At 36.9% G+C, this 18,980-nt stretch overlaps 1 protein-coding gene across 1 annotated transcript in view; it reads left to right on the forward strand.

The window, feature by feature from the left end:
* Positions 1-3,311: 3,311 nt before the first annotated feature.
* Positions 3,312-18,980, forward strand: part of Btv (dynein cytoplasmic heavy chain beethoven) — a 32,063-nt gene continuing 16,394 nt past the window's right edge. Inside the window, exons 1-24 of the mRNA XM_072009021.1 lie at positions 3,312-3,802; positions 4,071-4,399; positions 4,781-4,943; positions 5,179-5,360; positions 5,429-5,541; positions 6,032-6,277; positions 6,412-6,632; positions 6,703-7,101; positions 7,497-7,738; positions 8,216-8,539; positions 8,907-8,973; positions 9,056-9,392; positions 10,601-11,337; positions 11,805-11,967; positions 12,052-12,271; positions 12,456-12,582; positions 12,715-13,038; positions 13,498-13,779; positions 14,338-14,581; positions 14,984-15,491; positions 16,162-16,554; positions 16,977-17,156; positions 17,641-18,006; positions 18,705-18,823. Of these exons, the coding sequence (XP_071865122.1) occupies positions 3,566-3,802; positions 4,071-4,399; positions 4,781-4,943; positions 5,179-5,360; positions 5,429-5,541; positions 6,032-6,277; positions 6,412-6,632; positions 6,703-7,101; positions 7,497-7,738; positions 8,216-8,539; positions 8,907-8,973; positions 9,056-9,392; positions 10,601-11,337; positions 11,805-11,967; positions 12,052-12,271; positions 12,456-12,582; positions 12,715-13,038; positions 13,498-13,779; positions 14,338-14,581; positions 14,984-15,491; positions 16,162-16,554; positions 16,977-17,156; positions 17,641-18,006; positions 18,705-18,823 (6,523 nt within the window). The 5' untranslated portion in view covers positions 3,312-3,565. The remainder of the gene's footprint in view (positions 3,803-4,070; positions 4,400-4,780; positions 4,944-5,178; positions 5,361-5,428; positions 5,542-6,031; positions 6,278-6,411; positions 6,633-6,702; positions 7,102-7,496; positions 7,739-8,215; positions 8,540-8,906; positions 8,974-9,055; positions 9,393-10,600; positions 11,338-11,804; positions 11,968-12,051; positions 12,272-12,455; positions 12,583-12,714; positions 13,039-13,497; positions 13,780-14,337; positions 14,582-14,983; positions 15,492-16,161; positions 16,555-16,976; positions 17,157-17,640; positions 18,007-18,704; positions 18,824-18,980) is intronic.

Below are 18,980 nucleotides of genomic sequence, written 5' to 3' on the forward strand. Positions count from 1 at the left end.
TAGCATGGTCGCAACGATCTATCGCTGCGTTGCCGATACTTCTTACGAATGACGCGAGGAAAATCGTAGAGTAAACGCGGCCTTGGCGCGTCTAATCGCTACGATCTTCTCTTCGCATGTATAAAACGGGCACTGCGCTCGCAGCCTGCAGAGTCGGACCCATTGTTCGCCTCGTCATGGTGCGATATCGCGTGCCACCGATGTATACTGCTTTTCCTGGCACGTTTTCCTATTCTACTCGGTTTTCTTCCTCGCTAACTTTCGTATCGCGCGAGTAAAAATACGAGCAACAAGCTGCATCAACTTTCGCGTTGCACGATTCTATCATAATAGATAATACCTAATCATCTTGCAATTGTTACGAAAGATTTGTCATATTTTTCTTTTCTTTTTTTTTTTTTTTTTTTTTTTTACCGTTTAAGAGGAAACGACGATGGTTAACGAATAATAAAAAAAATTTGCCAAATACTTATCAAATAATCGCAAAGCGAATAAATAATCCGAAACTAATTAAATCAAGTAAACGTAGCAAACAGTTAGCGAATATATTAACGCGGTATTTCCTTCTAATTTATGACGATGTTATCGGAGAATATTTTCGGAATAAATTATGCTGCGCATAACGAGCTCATTTTTACGAAGGCGTAGTCGATTTAAACTATGCGTTGATATTACCGCGAGCTTTATAGCTGCACTTCGATGTTGAGTAGCTGCTGATTACGTGACCACGTGGCCCGATCCTGATACCAAGAATTCACGTTTCGCTTCTTTCCGCCTACTCTAACGAGGATATTTTTTTGATGGTAAATTCAGTCGAGAACGAGCGAGATAAAACGAATGTCTCTCAGCATTCGACTGCTGTGTACGTAAACACGACTTCCTCGTGCAGCAACAACTGATTTCCCACCGGATTGAACTTCTGTTTGGATGTTTTGTGTATGTTCACTTTTAGGTCGTTTGCGTAATTTTAGCTTCGCAGTTTATGAAACAATGCCGGCTTCTACAAAATTTGTATGTAGAGCAAAGATTCGCGCTTCGAATATTAAATTTTATCAACACGGAGGAAGAACTACGGACGAAAGTAGCCTTTGCCCGGGAGATCTAGGAAATGATGTCAAACGATCAAGGCAAATGGATCATCTCGTACGCAGAATTTTAAGCATGTGAAAATGGAGAAGATAAGGATATTTGTATGCGACGTGCAGTTGTGCGCGTCGATTATTACGAATTATAAATCGTCGGTTACATTTGTTGATGTTTAAAATCAATTAACGTATCGTACTTCGCGAAAACGCGATAGGATTCGTTTCGCTTAGTCATCGATGTCTCCCAACAGTGAATAATTATTAATCACTCGTCGATGAATTTATTGTCTGCGTTCATACATCTTCCTATGCATTTTACGATCCGTACTAATACAAATTGCACCTAATATAGATATTTCTTTGTCTTCCATAAAAGAAACTCCGCTGAACCAACGTTTCAGTTTCCACATTATGGGAAATATTTCCAAATGCAAGACTTCCGTAGAAAGAAATTACAAGAGACAAAGGATTCTAGATGAAAATCAAACTACCAGAACGTTTTTAATTAATACAAAGTAGATCGATTTTCTCAAGATAATGACATTAAATAACGCTTTCGCTGCTACTGACGTATATACGTATTGCGGTGCGTCAATTAACTAATGCTACTGACGCAATTGATCTGCAGCAGCTAAAAGTTCGATGGGCGATGTGTTGAAACAAACATTACCTAGATATTTTTTTAAATAAAAAAAATGTCGGACGGAAAGTGTGTAATTTTTGACGGAACGTAGCTGTATTTTTCAAACGCCATGATACAAAGCGAATAATAAAAGTATCTACAAATTGGGTACTATATTACAAGGTACTGTATAAATTTGTAAAACACACGATTCCACGTAGAATGTAACTTTCGAGTGTAAAATTTAAATACATTACATTATCGTTAAATAGTTGGGCGATAAAGGCAAATAACAAACGTAACGTGGACAGTTTCTAGCGAAACATAAGATGTCCATTAGCGTGCGATGAATACGAAAAATTAAACCAAAATTAGAAAGACCAATCTACTGGATAGGCAACTAAGTAACCATCTAATGACAAAATCTGCAATCACTTAGTTGCCAACCCAATAGAATAAACAGAAAAACATTCCACTTTTGCATTACGATCATTTAGAAAGTTGAATCATTAGAAATTTTACATAACCGTTTGAAGGACTGAAATTAATATTATAGCTGGATTTGGCGTTTAAAAATTACATTTGACAAGAAAATTACGCAGAGAATCGTATCGTTTACTTTTTTCTTTTACAAAGTGATTCTACAAGAAAGGACTAGCCATCACCAATACTGTTCCGTTGATCTCTGTATGTGTCATTGTTAACCGTTGTTTCATTAATTATATTTCTGACAAGTAGTACGACCAAGAGGTTCTTCTCCGATCGTACACGTCATTTGCTGCGAGCGGAAGTATGCATGGACAGTTCATACGTATGCACGCGAGCGCATAAATCGGCCTCGACGCTCATCGGAATGTACTCCGATTGCTTATTCGAAGCGTGGATGCCAGCTATACCCCGATTATGCAAATATTCGGCGGTAATAACGTTAACAATGCCGGTAACTTCGTGCATGCGTGAATCCTCGCGCCTTCATTAGAGTTGCGCGCGCTAGTGTTGCAGCGCGGCTATTAATTAAGCGATTTTCGCTTCGTTTTCCAACGATTTGTTTATGAATACGATGCGTTCTACAAAGATTGCGAGGATAGATATACCTAACTGTAAAGAAATAAAGGAAAATACCCGAGAGACGAGTGATTTTTTATTTTAATATGAGAAGCAGTGGTACGTGCAAAGGAATGAACATTTCCTTCGCGTGTGAAGATATAACCATCGTGGTAACAATACGTCCTAGATGATACTGTTAAGTAAACATTTTTATTTTTATAGTAACAACAACCACAACGTTGTCATCTTTAGTAGCAGCTAGAAACTTCTGACCACAGTTATATATGGTGTGATAATTCTATTTAATCGTAAACTATGCATTGATACGATTTTTGTAAAAATTCTATAAGACACAGTGTTCACGCTATACTTGTCCGATAGATTTCTGAAACTTAGGAAACTTTCCATCATGATGGTGTAATAACGTTGTTCTTCGTTGGGAAAAAGTCTTTGACAGACACTGTATCAAATCAATAAACGCTCGTATACTTCCAAATAAGATCGTTTTACTTAAAAATATGTATAAAAAAAATTGTTCACCCTTTGAATGATTCCTAATTCGCCACGTCCAACAAAAATATCACCTCTGGTATTTTTGCCACTATTTAGAATCGAAAGCTACGATCCTGCGCCAGCACGTGGCACCTATGACAGCCGGTTTGTGTTGACCGGGAGTCGTCATGACAACTCGAACGATCACCACGCGACAAGGACGGCCACTTCGTCGGTGTTTCGTGCAAACTTCGTAATGGTACCGTGACGACAACGTTCGCAGCACGAGTACACGAAATTTCCACTGTTTACGAAGAAAATGGTGGTGCTCGACAAGCGTAGATCGTTGATAGTGTCCACTGCAGGCCACTTCTTCGGCGTGCCCCTGAAAGACGACGAGACGATCGCCGACGAGCAAACAGTGTTGGACAACTTCTTGGACAGAGCCGCGTGCAGAATTCTCTGTGCACAACCGGCGGATTCGGAGGACGAGGAACTGCGGTTAAAGTTGAGTAACGAGTTACCCGTTGGAAGGAACACTCTGGTCTTCTTTAAGGTACATCTCGTTAAACGATAAAAATGCACGCCATTTCAATTTTTTTCTAAACATTTGTTCTTTCATTTTTATCAACGTATTCCCTGTTATCGACGCGTACGACGTTTCGATCAAATTGTTTCAATAACAACGACACAATTATTGCATCGTCATTCGCGTGAAGTCGTTTAAATGAAACTATAGCGTCTAAGAGAACGACGATCTTAAACTGCTTAATATCTTCTAAAGTAGGAAGTCGAAGGAATTGATGAACGAAAGCTTAATGTAGTTAACAGAAGCATCGGTGACAGAAAGGAATTTCCACGACCTCGTTCAAGTTACAACGACCGGCAGTGGAAAAGGATCGACGTTGCTCGAAGCTCTCCGTCAAGTATGGGCACCAACACTTCGGTCTTCTGGTCTCAATTCATCCTATTTGAAGAAGCTGGAGGAGAATCTTCTTGGCTCGTCAGCAACGACTTCCGTCGTCGAGGAGGAGAATTATTGGAGAAAGACATGGGAGGACGCGAAACGATCGCACGACAAAACGATTTACGCGGAGGCTGTAAAAACCTTGAGGAGCATCCGAGCCGAGTTGGAGAGCGCAGCGGTGGCTAGGTGTCGTAAAAAGAGATCATTTCAGTGAATTCTTCGGTAGTTGGATCGTGAGAAATTTTATGGGAAATTTTATGTCTAGCTATCTTTGGAACATTCCGCGTGAAAGCATTACTTCTCTTACAATTGGCATGTAAAATTTGAGATAAGAAATTAAGCATATTAATTTACCTAATCGTATTATAAAAAGTTTTGTTTCTTTTTCTTTTCTATGATATAGTACATAGGTTTTAGTCTTAATACAAAAATTTAGGATCCTTTGTTCCTTTAAACAACTACGTATAGGAGGACTTTTGAATTTTTATTTCCAGTGCTGCAATTAGAAATTGAATTATTTTCACCTTGGTATATTTTATCTGCTATATTTCTCTTTTTCGTACACAGAGATGGGCTAATTAGCGTGGATGACGCTGTTGAAGCAGTATCAGGCTACACCGACGACTTGTGGAAGTTAGGAGATCTAATTTACACCGAGGAACGTATGAAATCTTTTTTGGATGTTATTGGAGACGAAGTGGTATCTCTCGTAAGAAACACAATCAGAGAGGTAAAATATCGTAACTAATATTCTATGATAAATTACGTTTAAATGAAACTGCTAAGAACCAGTTTACTTTCTTTACCCATTTCATTTTTGTATCTTTCAAAAATCAGTTTACTTGATTGAATTCAGTTTTTTTTTTTTTTTTTTATTTAGCATTGTATTTATCAGAAAGAATTTCACGGACTTGATATATTTTTCTAAAATTTTATAAAGTTGCTCGTGTTCATCCTCAAATTAGATTCGAACTAACGACGATCGAGTGAAAATTGAAGCGATATCAAGTGGTGCAGGAATTTGCGAGAAATGGACAGACATGGTGGAGAAATTCACTACGTTATTTTGGCCTCATCATTCAGTTCATCCGTGGAAGGGTGACAGTTACGTCCCCGAAAGATGTTCGCGTATTGGCAAACGGCTCAGGTATCTCTCATTAATTTGTTCTTCCTGCTTTATAGCTGGATTCAATGGGCGATTTTCTTGGTATTTAGGCAGATTGGGGAGCTACGTGCTCAGTATAGGCAATTAACCAGGCTGCTGACTCCTAATGAGAGATCTGGACTTGACACGGATACTTTGATGCATTGTTTCGATGATGTTAAAGGTATCCCTGCATTGTTAACATTTAATTATTGCAAAGGATATACGTGTTATTGCGTAATTTGTGATCATTCCAGCAAGTTCAGAAGTCGATAAATTGTGCCTCAGTAATATTAACAAAAATATGTAGAATTACGTATATTTATTACACATTCAAGACAATGTTGATTATTCTAATAAAGGGATACGACGATAGTATGTTTTTAATGTAGGACAATTATGTATGGTAAATTACGTAGAAAATCTCAAAAAATGGTACTATATTGAAAGAACATATTACAAAACTAGTCGAGAGAGTATTTAAAACGACAAAAGATATTCACATAAAGAATGATTTACGATGAATGTAAACGCTCGATAAATTTTTAGGAAACGTACAAATAATTTAACAAATATACGACAAAAAATCTATTTAGCGGCGGTTGCTTCTCATATTAATTATTTTACCCAATTATGTTTATGCAATGACGCACAATTAATTATACGTACATCAGTGGTCTTCGACGACGACGACAAGTGCGTTGAATGGAACCGACTCAAGAGAAAGATCGAAGAAGGGCTGATACCCGCTGAAGAAAGAGTAGCGCAGAAACTAAAGTCACAAATTGCCGATGCTACTACTCCAAACTCTCTACTCGCTGAATTTCGACGGTACTTCGAACTAATGAAGAGAGATGGTTTAAAAAGGGCTTTACGCGGAGAACGAGAGGCTTTGCTCTCAGCTTACGGGGATCTTACAGGTAAGTCTAAAGGAGAAAAGGAATCGAAACTCCAATGAATTCAAAATGATTTCGATTACAATATTATAACCTTCTGTCAACGTTCTTACGTTTTAACTTCTCATTTTCTGTGTCATTGATCGGCGGATCTAAAGAGAATTGCTTGGCCGGGCCGGATACGACGGATTTGTTGGATAGTCCAAGAATACTTCAAGAGGTTCAAGCTGCCAGATCTGCGGAATTAAGATTGGAAAGTTTAAATAAATTAGGAAAGGAATTGCTTGCGGATCTTCCTGGTTACGAAGACATCTCCTTGAGAGTAACGACAGCTCTGAAAGACGTTGAAAGGAAGAGGCAAAGCTTCGTTGATACTTGGGTAATGGTATCATTTTAAAGTCTTATATTATCCCTATTATCGTCCCTATAAAGCACAATTCTCTTGTCAGACTGAACAAACGAAAGAAGCTGTCGCGAGAAAGGAACTGACGCTAGGTACTGACTCTGCGGTCGTGGAGTTAACTGGCACCAGTATGATGAGGGTCACGTACGATCCAAAGCTAATGACTTTGATCAGAGAAGCTAGGGCACTTTCGAGTCAAGGCGTCGAACTTCCTCGTGAAGTGAGGGAGCTAGTTGAAAGAGCAGGTTCTTTAGCTGGACGTGCCAGGGCTCTGCAACAAGTCGCCACCTTTCACAACACAATTGGCGATCGTATGGTACCGTCTCAGAGACCATTAATGCTCACGACCGCGCTCGAATTGGCACGAGCCGTTCAAGAACAATCTGGTGTAGTTTGGTCCGATCCTCAGGCTGTTGATGCTTATACCGCTAGATTGAAAGAATTGGTAATTTTTCAATCTTCTTTGCGATTAATTTAATCTGCAGTTTCCAATGTATTTATGTTACACCGATTTTACAAAAATATATTTATGTATAGCATATGTATCATACGAACATTTGCAATGTACCTAGAATGAATATAGTAGTGAAATATAAATTAAATAATTGAGGGCCTGAAAGCTTAAAAAAGAAGAAACACTTTGAATATTCTTACGAGAAAGATGGAAAAATGAAACAAATTATTTATATTTTATTTTTAGTATTTTCGACCTATTTTACTGAAGATTGGCTTATACATGTAATAGATACCGTAAAGAAGCGTAAAAGTAGACAATGAATTAATTAGAATTGATTACCAACTAATTCGACGTACTTTGCTTTTTACTTTTTATTGAGAAAGGTGAGGAAGTTTGCGCAACAGAATTCGGAGTTAGCTGCGAAGCATAGTTCGTTACGGGACCTGGTATCGAATTTACTAAAAGGAGATGCTGTCAATATGATCGGAAATCAGAATGCTTGGAAAGACGCATTGATGAACATGAGGACGATCGTCGACACTGTCGAAGCTGAATACGGAAATACGAAAGCATGGAAATTGCACTGGGATAGACAACTGCTCAAAGCATTAGGTGTGGCTTATAGGTAAACTGTGGAAAGCTCAAATCTACCGTAATTATTTTATAGTAATTGGAAATCTCGTTAAAAGAAACGAAACACTTGGTCATTTTAAAAATTTCATTTGCAAAATATTTGAAATTTAGCGACGTTCAAAGAGTTCCACACGATTTTTAAACTACTTTACACGACACTGAAACTTTAAAAAGTTACTTCAAATAATTCTAAGCAAATCGACTAGTACTGAACCGCTTTAGAAGCTACTAGAAACTTTGAATAATTCGTTCGATTTATCCTCAACAATTAAATCACATTTTCCATTATTCTTTACTTCCTTATAAAAGGAAGATACGTAAAAGAAGCTTTCTTTGTCAAATAAAATCGAAACAAAAATCCTGCCACACCTATCTTAGTCAAGTCCTATCAGTCTATTTAATTTTCGTATTCATAGATAATCCGTGTACGAAATAGAATAATAAAACAAGAACTTTTTCTCTGCACTAGAGGAGCGTTACCGTCGCTGCTGAAAAAGTTGCCAGAAGTTAAAGTAGAATTGACGTTCCGGGACGGGTCTCTGCAATGGCGACCGTCCCTCGAGGAGGTCCGTGCCAAGTTGTACTCGTCGATCCGTCGATCCCTATCGATCCCCATGAATTTCAGAGGCGTTGGCGACGCGGCCGAAGCACATTTCGGTGCTTTGATACAAAGGAGCTGTTATTTGTTCGGCGGTGTTTATAAGCAGGCTGAGATCGCTCTTTCCGCTCTGGAAACGCTGCGAACGAAATGGCTGTACCTAGCTGCGCCAGCGAGGATCGATGCTGCTGAAAGGTACGTACTTCTTGTAAAACAAAGAACAAGTTAATGCGATTCTTTCGTAGAAGAAGGAGAAGCTTCTTCGATGACATACAGTGGTAATCTTTTTCGAATTTCCTTTTTGATTTCATTCTGTTCAGACGATCTAATTACTTACAGGATGACCTCAATACTGATGCGTTAATAAATTACTTTATCCAAGATCCTATGCTACGTAATAAGAATATTATTAGTTGCGATTTAATTAAAATTACTTTCATATTACACACTATGTTGGATACTAGCGTTCTAAACGTTAACAGAATTTAATGTTTCATATCCCTCTATAGTTAATAAACTTTCATATTTGCAACTACTTAATCGTAAAACTTTTAATTAAAAGGCTGAAAGGAAGATCACCGCAAGAATGGACAAGAGCGTTCAAAGACGCCAAGCAATGGGCTCAAGAGGTTAGTAGACAATATTAGCAAAAATTTACTACGTTATTGTTTCTTATTAAACTACATAACTACAGTTTAATGATTAAACTAGGTCGGAAGGTTACGCGGAAGCGAAGTAAAGATCTGGTGCATCAGCGTGGATACGGCAACAACCAGAAACGACTTAGAATCAGCTTCTCGTCGTTATTGGGAACGCTTGTGTTCCGATTTAAGGGTGGAAGCCTCTTCCAGACTAGTTGCCATCGTGGAGTTTCTTTCATCTGCTTCGAAGGAACTCGAACGTAGACCCCGAAACGTGGAGGAAGTTGGATCAGCCTACGAAGCTCATGCACGAATCGAGGCGCAATCTTCCGGTATGGCTGAAGAGGTGGAAGCCATTGCTGGCCTTTCTAAAGTGCTGGCTGCTTGGACTAGCGAGAAGCTCGAAGGTAATTACAGTACTTATTCCACTAACTAATTAACTATGGTTCTCAAAGAATAAATTATCGATGAAACTAAGCTAAATCTCTTCGGTGCTGCCAGGTAAATGATAATATGATTGCATGGCGTACAGTCAAAATAATAAAATACGATATAGTATAAATTTAATTGTGAAACAAAGTGAATGTAAGGAAAAAGGTCCTATGACTAACAGAATTTTCACATCATTATTAACTTATTAAGCAAAGTTTAATTTAATTATACTTATACTGCTGGAAATAGTTACAGTATTGCCACTATGAACGATTTTGTTGCACTAATCAAGCAAATAGAAACGAAGAAGTCTTAGAAGCTTAATATATCATCGTGTAATGAATATTCATCGTAAAAGGATAATTAAAGAAATGTACAGGTAGACGGAGAGCGTATAAAAGTCGAAACGATTCACCAGTTGTCTTAAGCAGTGTATTATTTTAAGTAAGAATCATAAAAGATTCTGAACAATTCTTAAAATTGCGTAAGTATTATCTGAAAGGTAATATTGTTGCTATATGACGTCAAAGAATATTTCCTTGTTTCATAAAGTCTTCATACGTACTCATAGCGCCAATTCGATTGCCCGTAGGAAATAATTTTGAAAACGTACGAGCTTATCCTCTTTCACATATCAAATCGCATTTGTATTTCTATTGATCATACATACATAACGTAGTAGGATTCAAGTAGACAGGAAGCGAAAATAAAATAGGAACAAGTAATTTTATTCTCAGAGAGGGAAGCATAAGAAAGGATTCTTTATGCAAATACCTGATGCCCTAGCGTGTAAGAGGGGACTTTGCTAGATATTTCTATTAAAAAATTTAAATTGACTGAAAATAAAAAAAGACAAAGTCAACAGAAAATTGCTTTCCTATATATCCTACATATATTATGTATAAAAATGTCAATCGGTTGTCGAACATGTTTTGAATTATAACAAGCTGTAATATAACTTGTTCAATGTAGTTTGCTAATTTCAGCTTACGTCCACGTAATCGCGGTGTCTTTTATAATAATTCAAGCTCACATACATTTATGAATAACACCAACACCGTCATTAATAACCGAAATTATTCAATTTTATAAGTTTTGAACTCTCAAACTTTTTTAAAAATTTAGCTAACCTACGAAAAAATAAACTGTCGAATGAAACTACTTGAAAAATTCATCAAAACAGGTGTCAGCGCAGCGTACACAGCTTGGCAAGACTTAGCCGATCGCTTGGAGCGTCACAAGGCTGTAATAGATCGTGAACTCGAGGATGCAAGGGTGAATCTTCGTCACAGAGCGATAGCTCTGCGAGACGAGATCGAAAGGTGGCAGGCGAAATGGTCCTCGAAACCGGAAATCCTCACCTTAGACTGGATTATCTCCATGAAAGAAAGATGGACATACTTGAAGGAGCAATTAGAAATTTTGACAAACGATTGTCGAAAGATCGAACTGAATGTCGATGATGTCCTAGAGGACAACGAAGAAAATATGAGAACATTGGAACTACAGCTGGAGGTGGAGGAATCTAATTGTCGATTCCAGGCTGAGTTTCTGGAAGAATTAAAGAATCAAGAGGATGAGGAGTGGACCGTGGCTAGAAGAAGACTACCTAGACTTCATGACTGGCTCGATTCGTGGGAAAGTAGAATAAAAGTTCAGTTAAAGGATCGACTGAAAGAACAATCGATGGATCAGAAAGATAGTTTAGAAATGGACACGTATGTTGGGAAGAAGGTTCGCGAGGTGAGAGGGACCATCGAATGGTTACAGCTTCTTCGTGGCGACGAGATTGCAGAGGAACATTGGGGAGAGTTGATGTCGCTCTTGGAGTTAAAAGATGTCAAAAGCGTGAGGGATATCACGTTGGGTCATCTGTTTCGTTCTGCGGACAACATACGAGACAATGTTGATAAAATAAAGGTGATAAGTCAAATGTCTAATTTTATAATTTCAATTCTTCGACTGCTGATAATGCCGATAGGCGTTTTTAAAGAAGTTTATTTATAAATTTAATTTATTAAAACTAAGAAATGCCTCTTGTTATATTATATATAATTTATCAAATTATTATTCTAAAAAGTAATAATTATATTTTATCATATCACATAACATTGTTTGTGCTATTGAAATTAGAACTGATAGACGATTCTTTAAATATTAGTATTCTTTTTGTACTACAAATGATTCAGAAGGGACCTACGTTGATTCTATAGTTGCATTTAATGTATCATGCTCTGTATTTGTGAAAACTATAGTTATGTCATCGGATTATAAACAGAAAACACTTTGCTTTCGAGTGCCAGTCAGGGGATTAGAAAATAGAAAGATTCGATTGTTAAGAAGGTTTGCAGCGTCCATTATATATTTTAATGTTTGATTTCTTAAAGGAAATAACGAAGAGAGCTGCGGCAGAAAGCGGAATTCGACAAGGCTTAATGGAACTGGAATCTTGGGAAGCGTCAGCTCATCTGCAACTTCAAGAATCGAAGGACAGTAGAAACACCGGTATCGTTCTTGTTGAAGAATACGGCAGTTTGTTAGCTCGAGCAGGTGAATGGCTGATTAACGAAAACAATTAATTAAAGCACCGAATTTTCTTCTGAATAATAATGAAATTTATCCGATGGTTAAAAGGTGAATTAAGGCTCCTGTTGGAGGGCGCAAAAGGCGCGTCAGGTTACGAAAGGTTCGCAGCCAGAGTTGCAAGATGCGAAGCTGGATTGTCCGAAGTGGAAGAACGAATAAAGGTCTTGAGCACCATACAGAGGAAGTGGGTTTACTTAGAGCCAGTCTACGAAGGAGGTGCAGCCCCAAATGATACCGGTAGATGGTCCAGGGCTAATAAAGAATTTAGGTAATTAATATTCAACGACTAAATTACATTGGTAAATTTGACACAGAAGATTCTACTAAATATTTTTAATTAAAACTTCTTTTATACGTCGCTTCTTTATATTTTGCATCTTATATTTATCGCAATTACATTGGAAATTATTAATCAGGTTAGGTGTCTTATGGTATATGAAATAAATATTTAGGTATCTTATGGGCGATGTGTCTCGTGACCCGAGAGTGTCATCTTTGAGAAGACTTCCACTTTCAGCTTTCACGAATCTGAAAGATTTACTTGACAGGTGTCAGAAAAGCCTCGACGAATATTTGGAGGTATAACAGATATCTATTTTTATTATTTGGAATTTACTATTATTTTTGTACAGTAATTCCGTTTAGCTATTATTTTCTTAGAATGAGGTATATTATAATTATATTTGAAACTTTATATCGCCTTTTTTAAAGGAGAAGCGTTCGTCTTATCCACGGCTATACTTCTTAAGCGACGAAGACCTTCTTGAATTAGTGTCAGCCAGTGGACGAGGCCTGGAAGCTCACCTATCGAAACTATACCAAGGAGTTGGTTCGATAATAAAAGACGATAATGGACTGACGGCTGTTGTATCGCCAGAAGGTGAAATATTGCAGTTACCTAAGCCTGTCGATCTTCGGGACTCATTACCACGCTGGTTGAGTAACCTCGAGGAAGGAATGAAAAATGCACTTCGACAAAGTTTGGAAAAATGTTTGGTAGATGCTACGCCTGATCCATCATCCTATCCAACTCAAGTAAAATCAATTAATTTTTTATTCATCTATATATAGTAAAAAATAACGCTAAATAGATTATAAAAATATTGTTACAGATGCTTGAATATTTTTTGCGTAAACTAGCAATTCTTTCTTTAAACAAAACCTAATATAAAGATATTATATAATTGCTAATTATTTTGTTAGTTTCGCAACAAAAAAATAATAATCAATTGGACAAACAATTAAACTAAATACTAAATAATAAGTCTATATTAATTTCAACAAAATTGAATAATAGATTGGGACTGTTATCGAGCGATCTTTTAATTTAACTTGAAGCTTCTCATTAGTAGAAAATTTGCATATAACACCGAATAGAAAAGTGATGAACTATCGAAGAAAAAATATATGAAAAAATTAAGATTATTGGGAAAAATTCAAAGCTCTTAGACATGCCTTTGATATTATTAATAATTATCTTTCACACGTATTAAGGTGTTACTGCTATCAGAAAAAATTCGTTTCACGGAACGATGCGAAGGCGCCTTGAAGGAAGGTGGTTTAGCTTTAAAGAACCTTGTTGAATATCTGGAGACACAAAGAGCGAGATACAGAGGCTTAGAAGATGCTGGTGATAAATTAACAGCATTAAAAGCACGCGGGCTTCTGCTTGATACCGTTCACCATCTGGAGATAGCTAGAAATCTGTTAAACGTCACACAACGGGAAGAAAGCACCGATTGGACCTGGCAGAGACAACTAAGAAGTTATAGGACCGTAAGATTCTCATCCATTCAGTTAATTTTATTTTTACTTTATATCATTTTTACCCTGCTTTTCCTTGAATTAACTTCAGATACTAAGAAAATGACGTTTTACATTGACAAAAATTCTATATATTTCTTGATATTACGAAAACGTGTCTCGAGACAATGAAATTATAAGCTCGTTGTTTGTGAAAATAAAAGAACTATACTTCTGGAAGTTTAAAAATATGATCGACTGAAATTCTGAAAATTTTGTCTTACATACGTTATTATTATCATAATCGTAAACCTACGTGATTTTGAAAAAGCAAATGCAATTTCAAGTTCAAGTTCCCGATATACCTTCAATATTAACTTTAAGCCAAAAAATATACGATTGTCTTTAAAAAAAAAAGAGGAACTTCCACACTTTTCGCAATGACAATTATTTTCAGCTAACAGCTTTCAATTAATTCTGGAATTAATTCAAGAAAACTAATGCCGAAATGTGCTTCGCGAGAACTAATATTGGCTAAGGAGATTGGGTCTCGATGAAATACAAGTTTCAGCAGTAATATATTAATTGTAGAACAAGGGAGCAGTTGTACGGTGTGCCGGTGCGGAATTTCCATACCGCTTCGAATATCAAGGCGCGGCGGTAGGATTAGTTCAAACGCCATTAACGGAAAGGTGTTTCTTGGCTCTTACTCAGGCGATGAAACTCGGTCTGGGCGGCAGCCCCACCGGACCAGCTGGAACCGGAAAAACTGAAAGCGTGAAAGCACTCGGCTCTATTCTTGGAAGGCTTGTTTTAGTTTTCAATTGCGACGAAGGTAATAATATTTCGACGTTTACGAGCTAGCAATTCCTTTTCGCGGTTCAACACCTGCCTGTATGACCACAATGCGTTGAGTAACCATTTTTGTAATTTTATCCAGCGTTGCAAAATTAATTTCCACGTATTTATTAGACAGTCGAGTAAGACTTTTAACAACCTTCGTTATTCTCAAAATTTCTTTATTATATATAAAATATTCAAAAGGTACTTGCGAGAAGTTCAGAAAATATGTCTAAAGATGTTACGAAATATTCATAAGATATTTATGAAACATTTATGGAAAATTTGTACAAGTTTCTCATTCAACGTACATTTAACGTTTCTTTTGCGATTCAACGTAAACGCTAGCTTCGCATAATTAATTACTGCTTCGCTCATTTGTATATTCCACCATCAGGAATGGACGCCGGAAGTATGCGACGTATTCTAGGGGGTTTGGCTCAAGCCGGCGCATGGGGTTGTTTCGACGAGTTCAATCGCCTCGAGGAGGAAACACTAAGCGCTGTAGCTATGCTCGTTAGACCCCTTCAGGAAGCAGTTCGTGACGGTTCGTCTCAAGTTCTGTTAGGCGATCAGAAAGTAAATCTGGATCGACACTGTTGCGTGTTCATTACGATGAACCCGGCTGGCTCTGAATACGGCGGACGTCGTAAGCTTCCGGATTCTCTGGCGCGACTGTTCAGACCGATCGGAATGGCACACCCGGACAGGTCTGACATTGTGAAAGCATTGCTAGAATGTGCCGGATTCTTGGATGCCTCGACACTCGCCAAGCAACTCGTGGAAATGCTCGATATCGCGGAGATACTGCTTTCCAATCAGCCACATTATGATTGGGGTCTTAGGGCACTTAGATCCGTACTCGACGCTATTTCTACGAAAACTGACTTGGATGAGACCAGCAGGTTCGAAGTCTCATTTATCTTATTTATTCCTTAATTTATTCCACGTTGCAATTTTTAAAACTATTACACATGTACGTGTGTAATGAGGACATTACAAAGCGTTGATAAATGAAGTTGATAAAATTACCTGTGAATTTATATTTAAGAATGATTTTTAATCCTTTTACGACTAAAAATGAGTGAAAATGGGTTCGAGATGAAATACTCCATGCAAATTAAAGATCTTTCTACATAGTGCAAAAACCTTAGATTAGCTACGTTATTGGATTTATTCTAAGAATTTCAAATTTAATAAAATTCAAAGTAATCAAATTTTGTATCACTTGCCTCATATTGATGTTGAGGTTGAACTTTATATTCTACTAATAATGACTATCTCTGAATCTACATCGAAGCTTGTTTAAACTGAAAGCTTCGAGAAACAAACAATTCAATTCGTCAGAATGAGTCAAAAGTTGTTCGTCATATGCAAATGTGATTCGTCTCATACAAATTGGAAATTCTCTTTATAACACAAAGAACGCTGTATTCTATAGATTCAAATTTGGTTTCCTATCAACTCTACGATTTCTCGTCACGTTTGAGTAATTTTATGAATAATATTATCAATTGCAAATATTATTAAACATGTTAATGTACAAATACAAAAGCTTCGCGTTCTATATGACAGATTAGTGGCTGCAATTAGGGCCTCAATGTTACCGAAGTTAACGGAAGAGGACACTCCGCGATTCCTCTCTCTACTAGACGATGTTTTCCCAAGAGTAAGTCCATCGTCGTCCACGTTGATCGAAAGACAAGACCTGCAGAATGCTTTGCTCGAACTTTGCGCCGAACAGGAACTGAGCAAGGAAATGGCAAATAGATGTATTCAATTGTACGACCAGCTGAAAAGCAGAACGGGTGTAGCGATTGTCGGACCACCAGGGTGCGGTAAAACTACCATCAGGAAACTTCTATGCGATGCGTTAACGAAAATCGGTGAAACTATCGTTCAGTTTCACGTGTTTCCTGGCGCGATGCCGAAATCGAGACTTTTGGGTCGCGTCGACCCACAAACCAGGTACTGTCTTGAACCATTAGAAGATACAAAATCCAGATTACGATAGTACCTAATCTAGTTTGAAAATTTAGCTCTTTCAAATTTGTTATATACATATATAATTACTATACATAATATAGTGATTTATTACATGAATATACGGTAATTTTATCGATATATTTTTATAGTAATTTGTATTAATATACTTCAATGTAAAAGAAAGAAAATGATAACTTATTATAAAAATTATACATTCTCAGATAAAATTTTCTACGATTTACGATACCAAATTCTTTCGATAGATTTAATTAGAAAACTATACGGAAAATATTTCGATTTGTAGGTACAGTTAATGTGAAATGACATGTGTAATTTATCATATCATTCTTTTACAGATTAATCTCGACAAAAATAGCTATCTCTTTAATTCGTTATTATTTCAGGGAATGGAGGGAAGGTTTGTTATCCAACTTTGTTGTATCCGCTGGAGATTCCGTAACTTGGATTATTTTGAACGGCGACGTAGAACCAGATTGGGCAGAAGCTCTAAATTCTGCCTTAGACGACAATCGACTACTGACTTTGCCCAATGGCGTGGGTTTGAAGCTTGGTTCTGGCACAAAGTAAATCTCTATCCTTCCAAATTATCCGATGACTCGTATTTTAGAGATTTCGAATTTTATCTCTATACACTAAAAGTATTCTATGACACAGCGATTTAGTTAATCGAGTTGAGCAATTTAATATTTCGCGAACTCGCTCATTTGAAAAATTCCCGTACAAATCTAAAATTGTTCTTTACGGGACACAGACCGTGAAACTTACCGAAGTTGCTACATATTTCGAATTTAATATTGATTATAAAATATATAAATAATTATCATTTATCAAATTACAATATTTTTTAATGTTCTATACAAGATGTTCTATAACGAGATCAAATCTAGGGACGTAGAACTTTTTATTAAAATTATACGTACGCGTTAATGACGTATATTAATCCTGTTGACAGTTATTAAATCGTAACATACACGTTGAATATTAAGTAATTAATTAAAAAATTAGCAATATCCTTAAAATATTCATCCGCGCAATTTTCTCAAACAGATTCATTTTCGAAACTCACAAACTTGCCGGCGCGAGTCCTGCGACTGTGTCGCGATTAGGCGTAGTCCACTTGGGCTCGACGAGTGCCAGCTCTTTGCTGGTGTCGTCGCGACTGAATGCACTTCCGGAGGCAGCGAAGGAACTCGCGATTTCCCGTCTTTGTTCCTGCGTCGACGAGTGTTTGAAGATCAATGCGGACGTTTCCTCGGCATCGGGCTTAATGGACACAACGTTTTGCCATTTGAAGAGCTGTCATACTCGTACTTCCGCTTCTTACGCTCTACTCGCATCTTTATGCAGTCAAATAGGAAATGAAAGCACTAAAGACGAATTGGCGCAGTTGATTTATCAACTTACTGACTGCTGGTAGGAAGACTTCTAATTTTATTGCTAGAATTATACACCAATTTGAGGCATTTAACAACAGACGAAGTTTAGTGACTCATAGACGATTATAAGATAAAGTGTTTAGGTTTCTTCAGACGATGTTTTAATGTAAAGAGACATGTTACAAAATGGCCCAAACTCTCCTCTTTTAGAAGAAAATTTCATCAGAAGCTTGAATTTTGATACGATATTCTACACGTTTAAAAATTAACAAAAAAAAAAAAAAAAAAAAATTAAAAAGTAGATTAATTTATTTTCTTCAGCTGTCATGGCAGTGCACTTTCTTTGATTTTATTTCTTGATGACCGTAACAAAAATTGTATTTTACATTAGCTCGACATTTTGTAGACAGAAAGGAAACGAAAATGAAGAAAGAATTAATTGCAGATTTCTTACAGTATTTTGAGGCCAGACATTTTTACAGAATGTCTCTTGTTTAATATTTACCTTGATTAATTATTACATTATTATATATAATTGTAATTACGTATAATTGTATTAATTACATATAAATACCGTTTAATTCGATTGAGAGTAGAACTATTCGAAAACTGAGATAATATTGTGTATAAGGATAAAGTAATCTTCCAAACTTGACTTTGATTCGCTATCTTCTTCGTTCGTGAAAAACACAGTTCAAAATTAATATGCTACTTCTGTACTATCTGGAATTTTAGGTGTCCAGATCCGCAGAAACCGTGCTCTGTATTATATAACCAAGACACAGATAGATTGGAAGTTATTGGGGATTCTCACGAATCTACAGACACTGACGATGGCCCCGTCTCACTGTCAGGTACTTCGATTAAGCTCCACTTAACTTGAAACGAACATAGTTGCTGAACAAATCTACTGAATGAAAAAATTTATGTTATTGCTCTAAGTGATATAATAAATATAATATATTCTTACAGATAATACGAATAAGATAAAATAATGGTTTTTGAGAATAG

The sequence above is a fragment of the Bombus fervidus genome, chromosome 1, assembly GCF_041682495.2.
Source record: "Bombus fervidus isolate BK054 chromosome 1, iyBomFerv1, whole genome shotgun sequence".
NCBI lineage: Eukaryota > Metazoa > Arthropoda > Insecta > Hymenoptera > Apidae > Bombus > Bombus fervidus.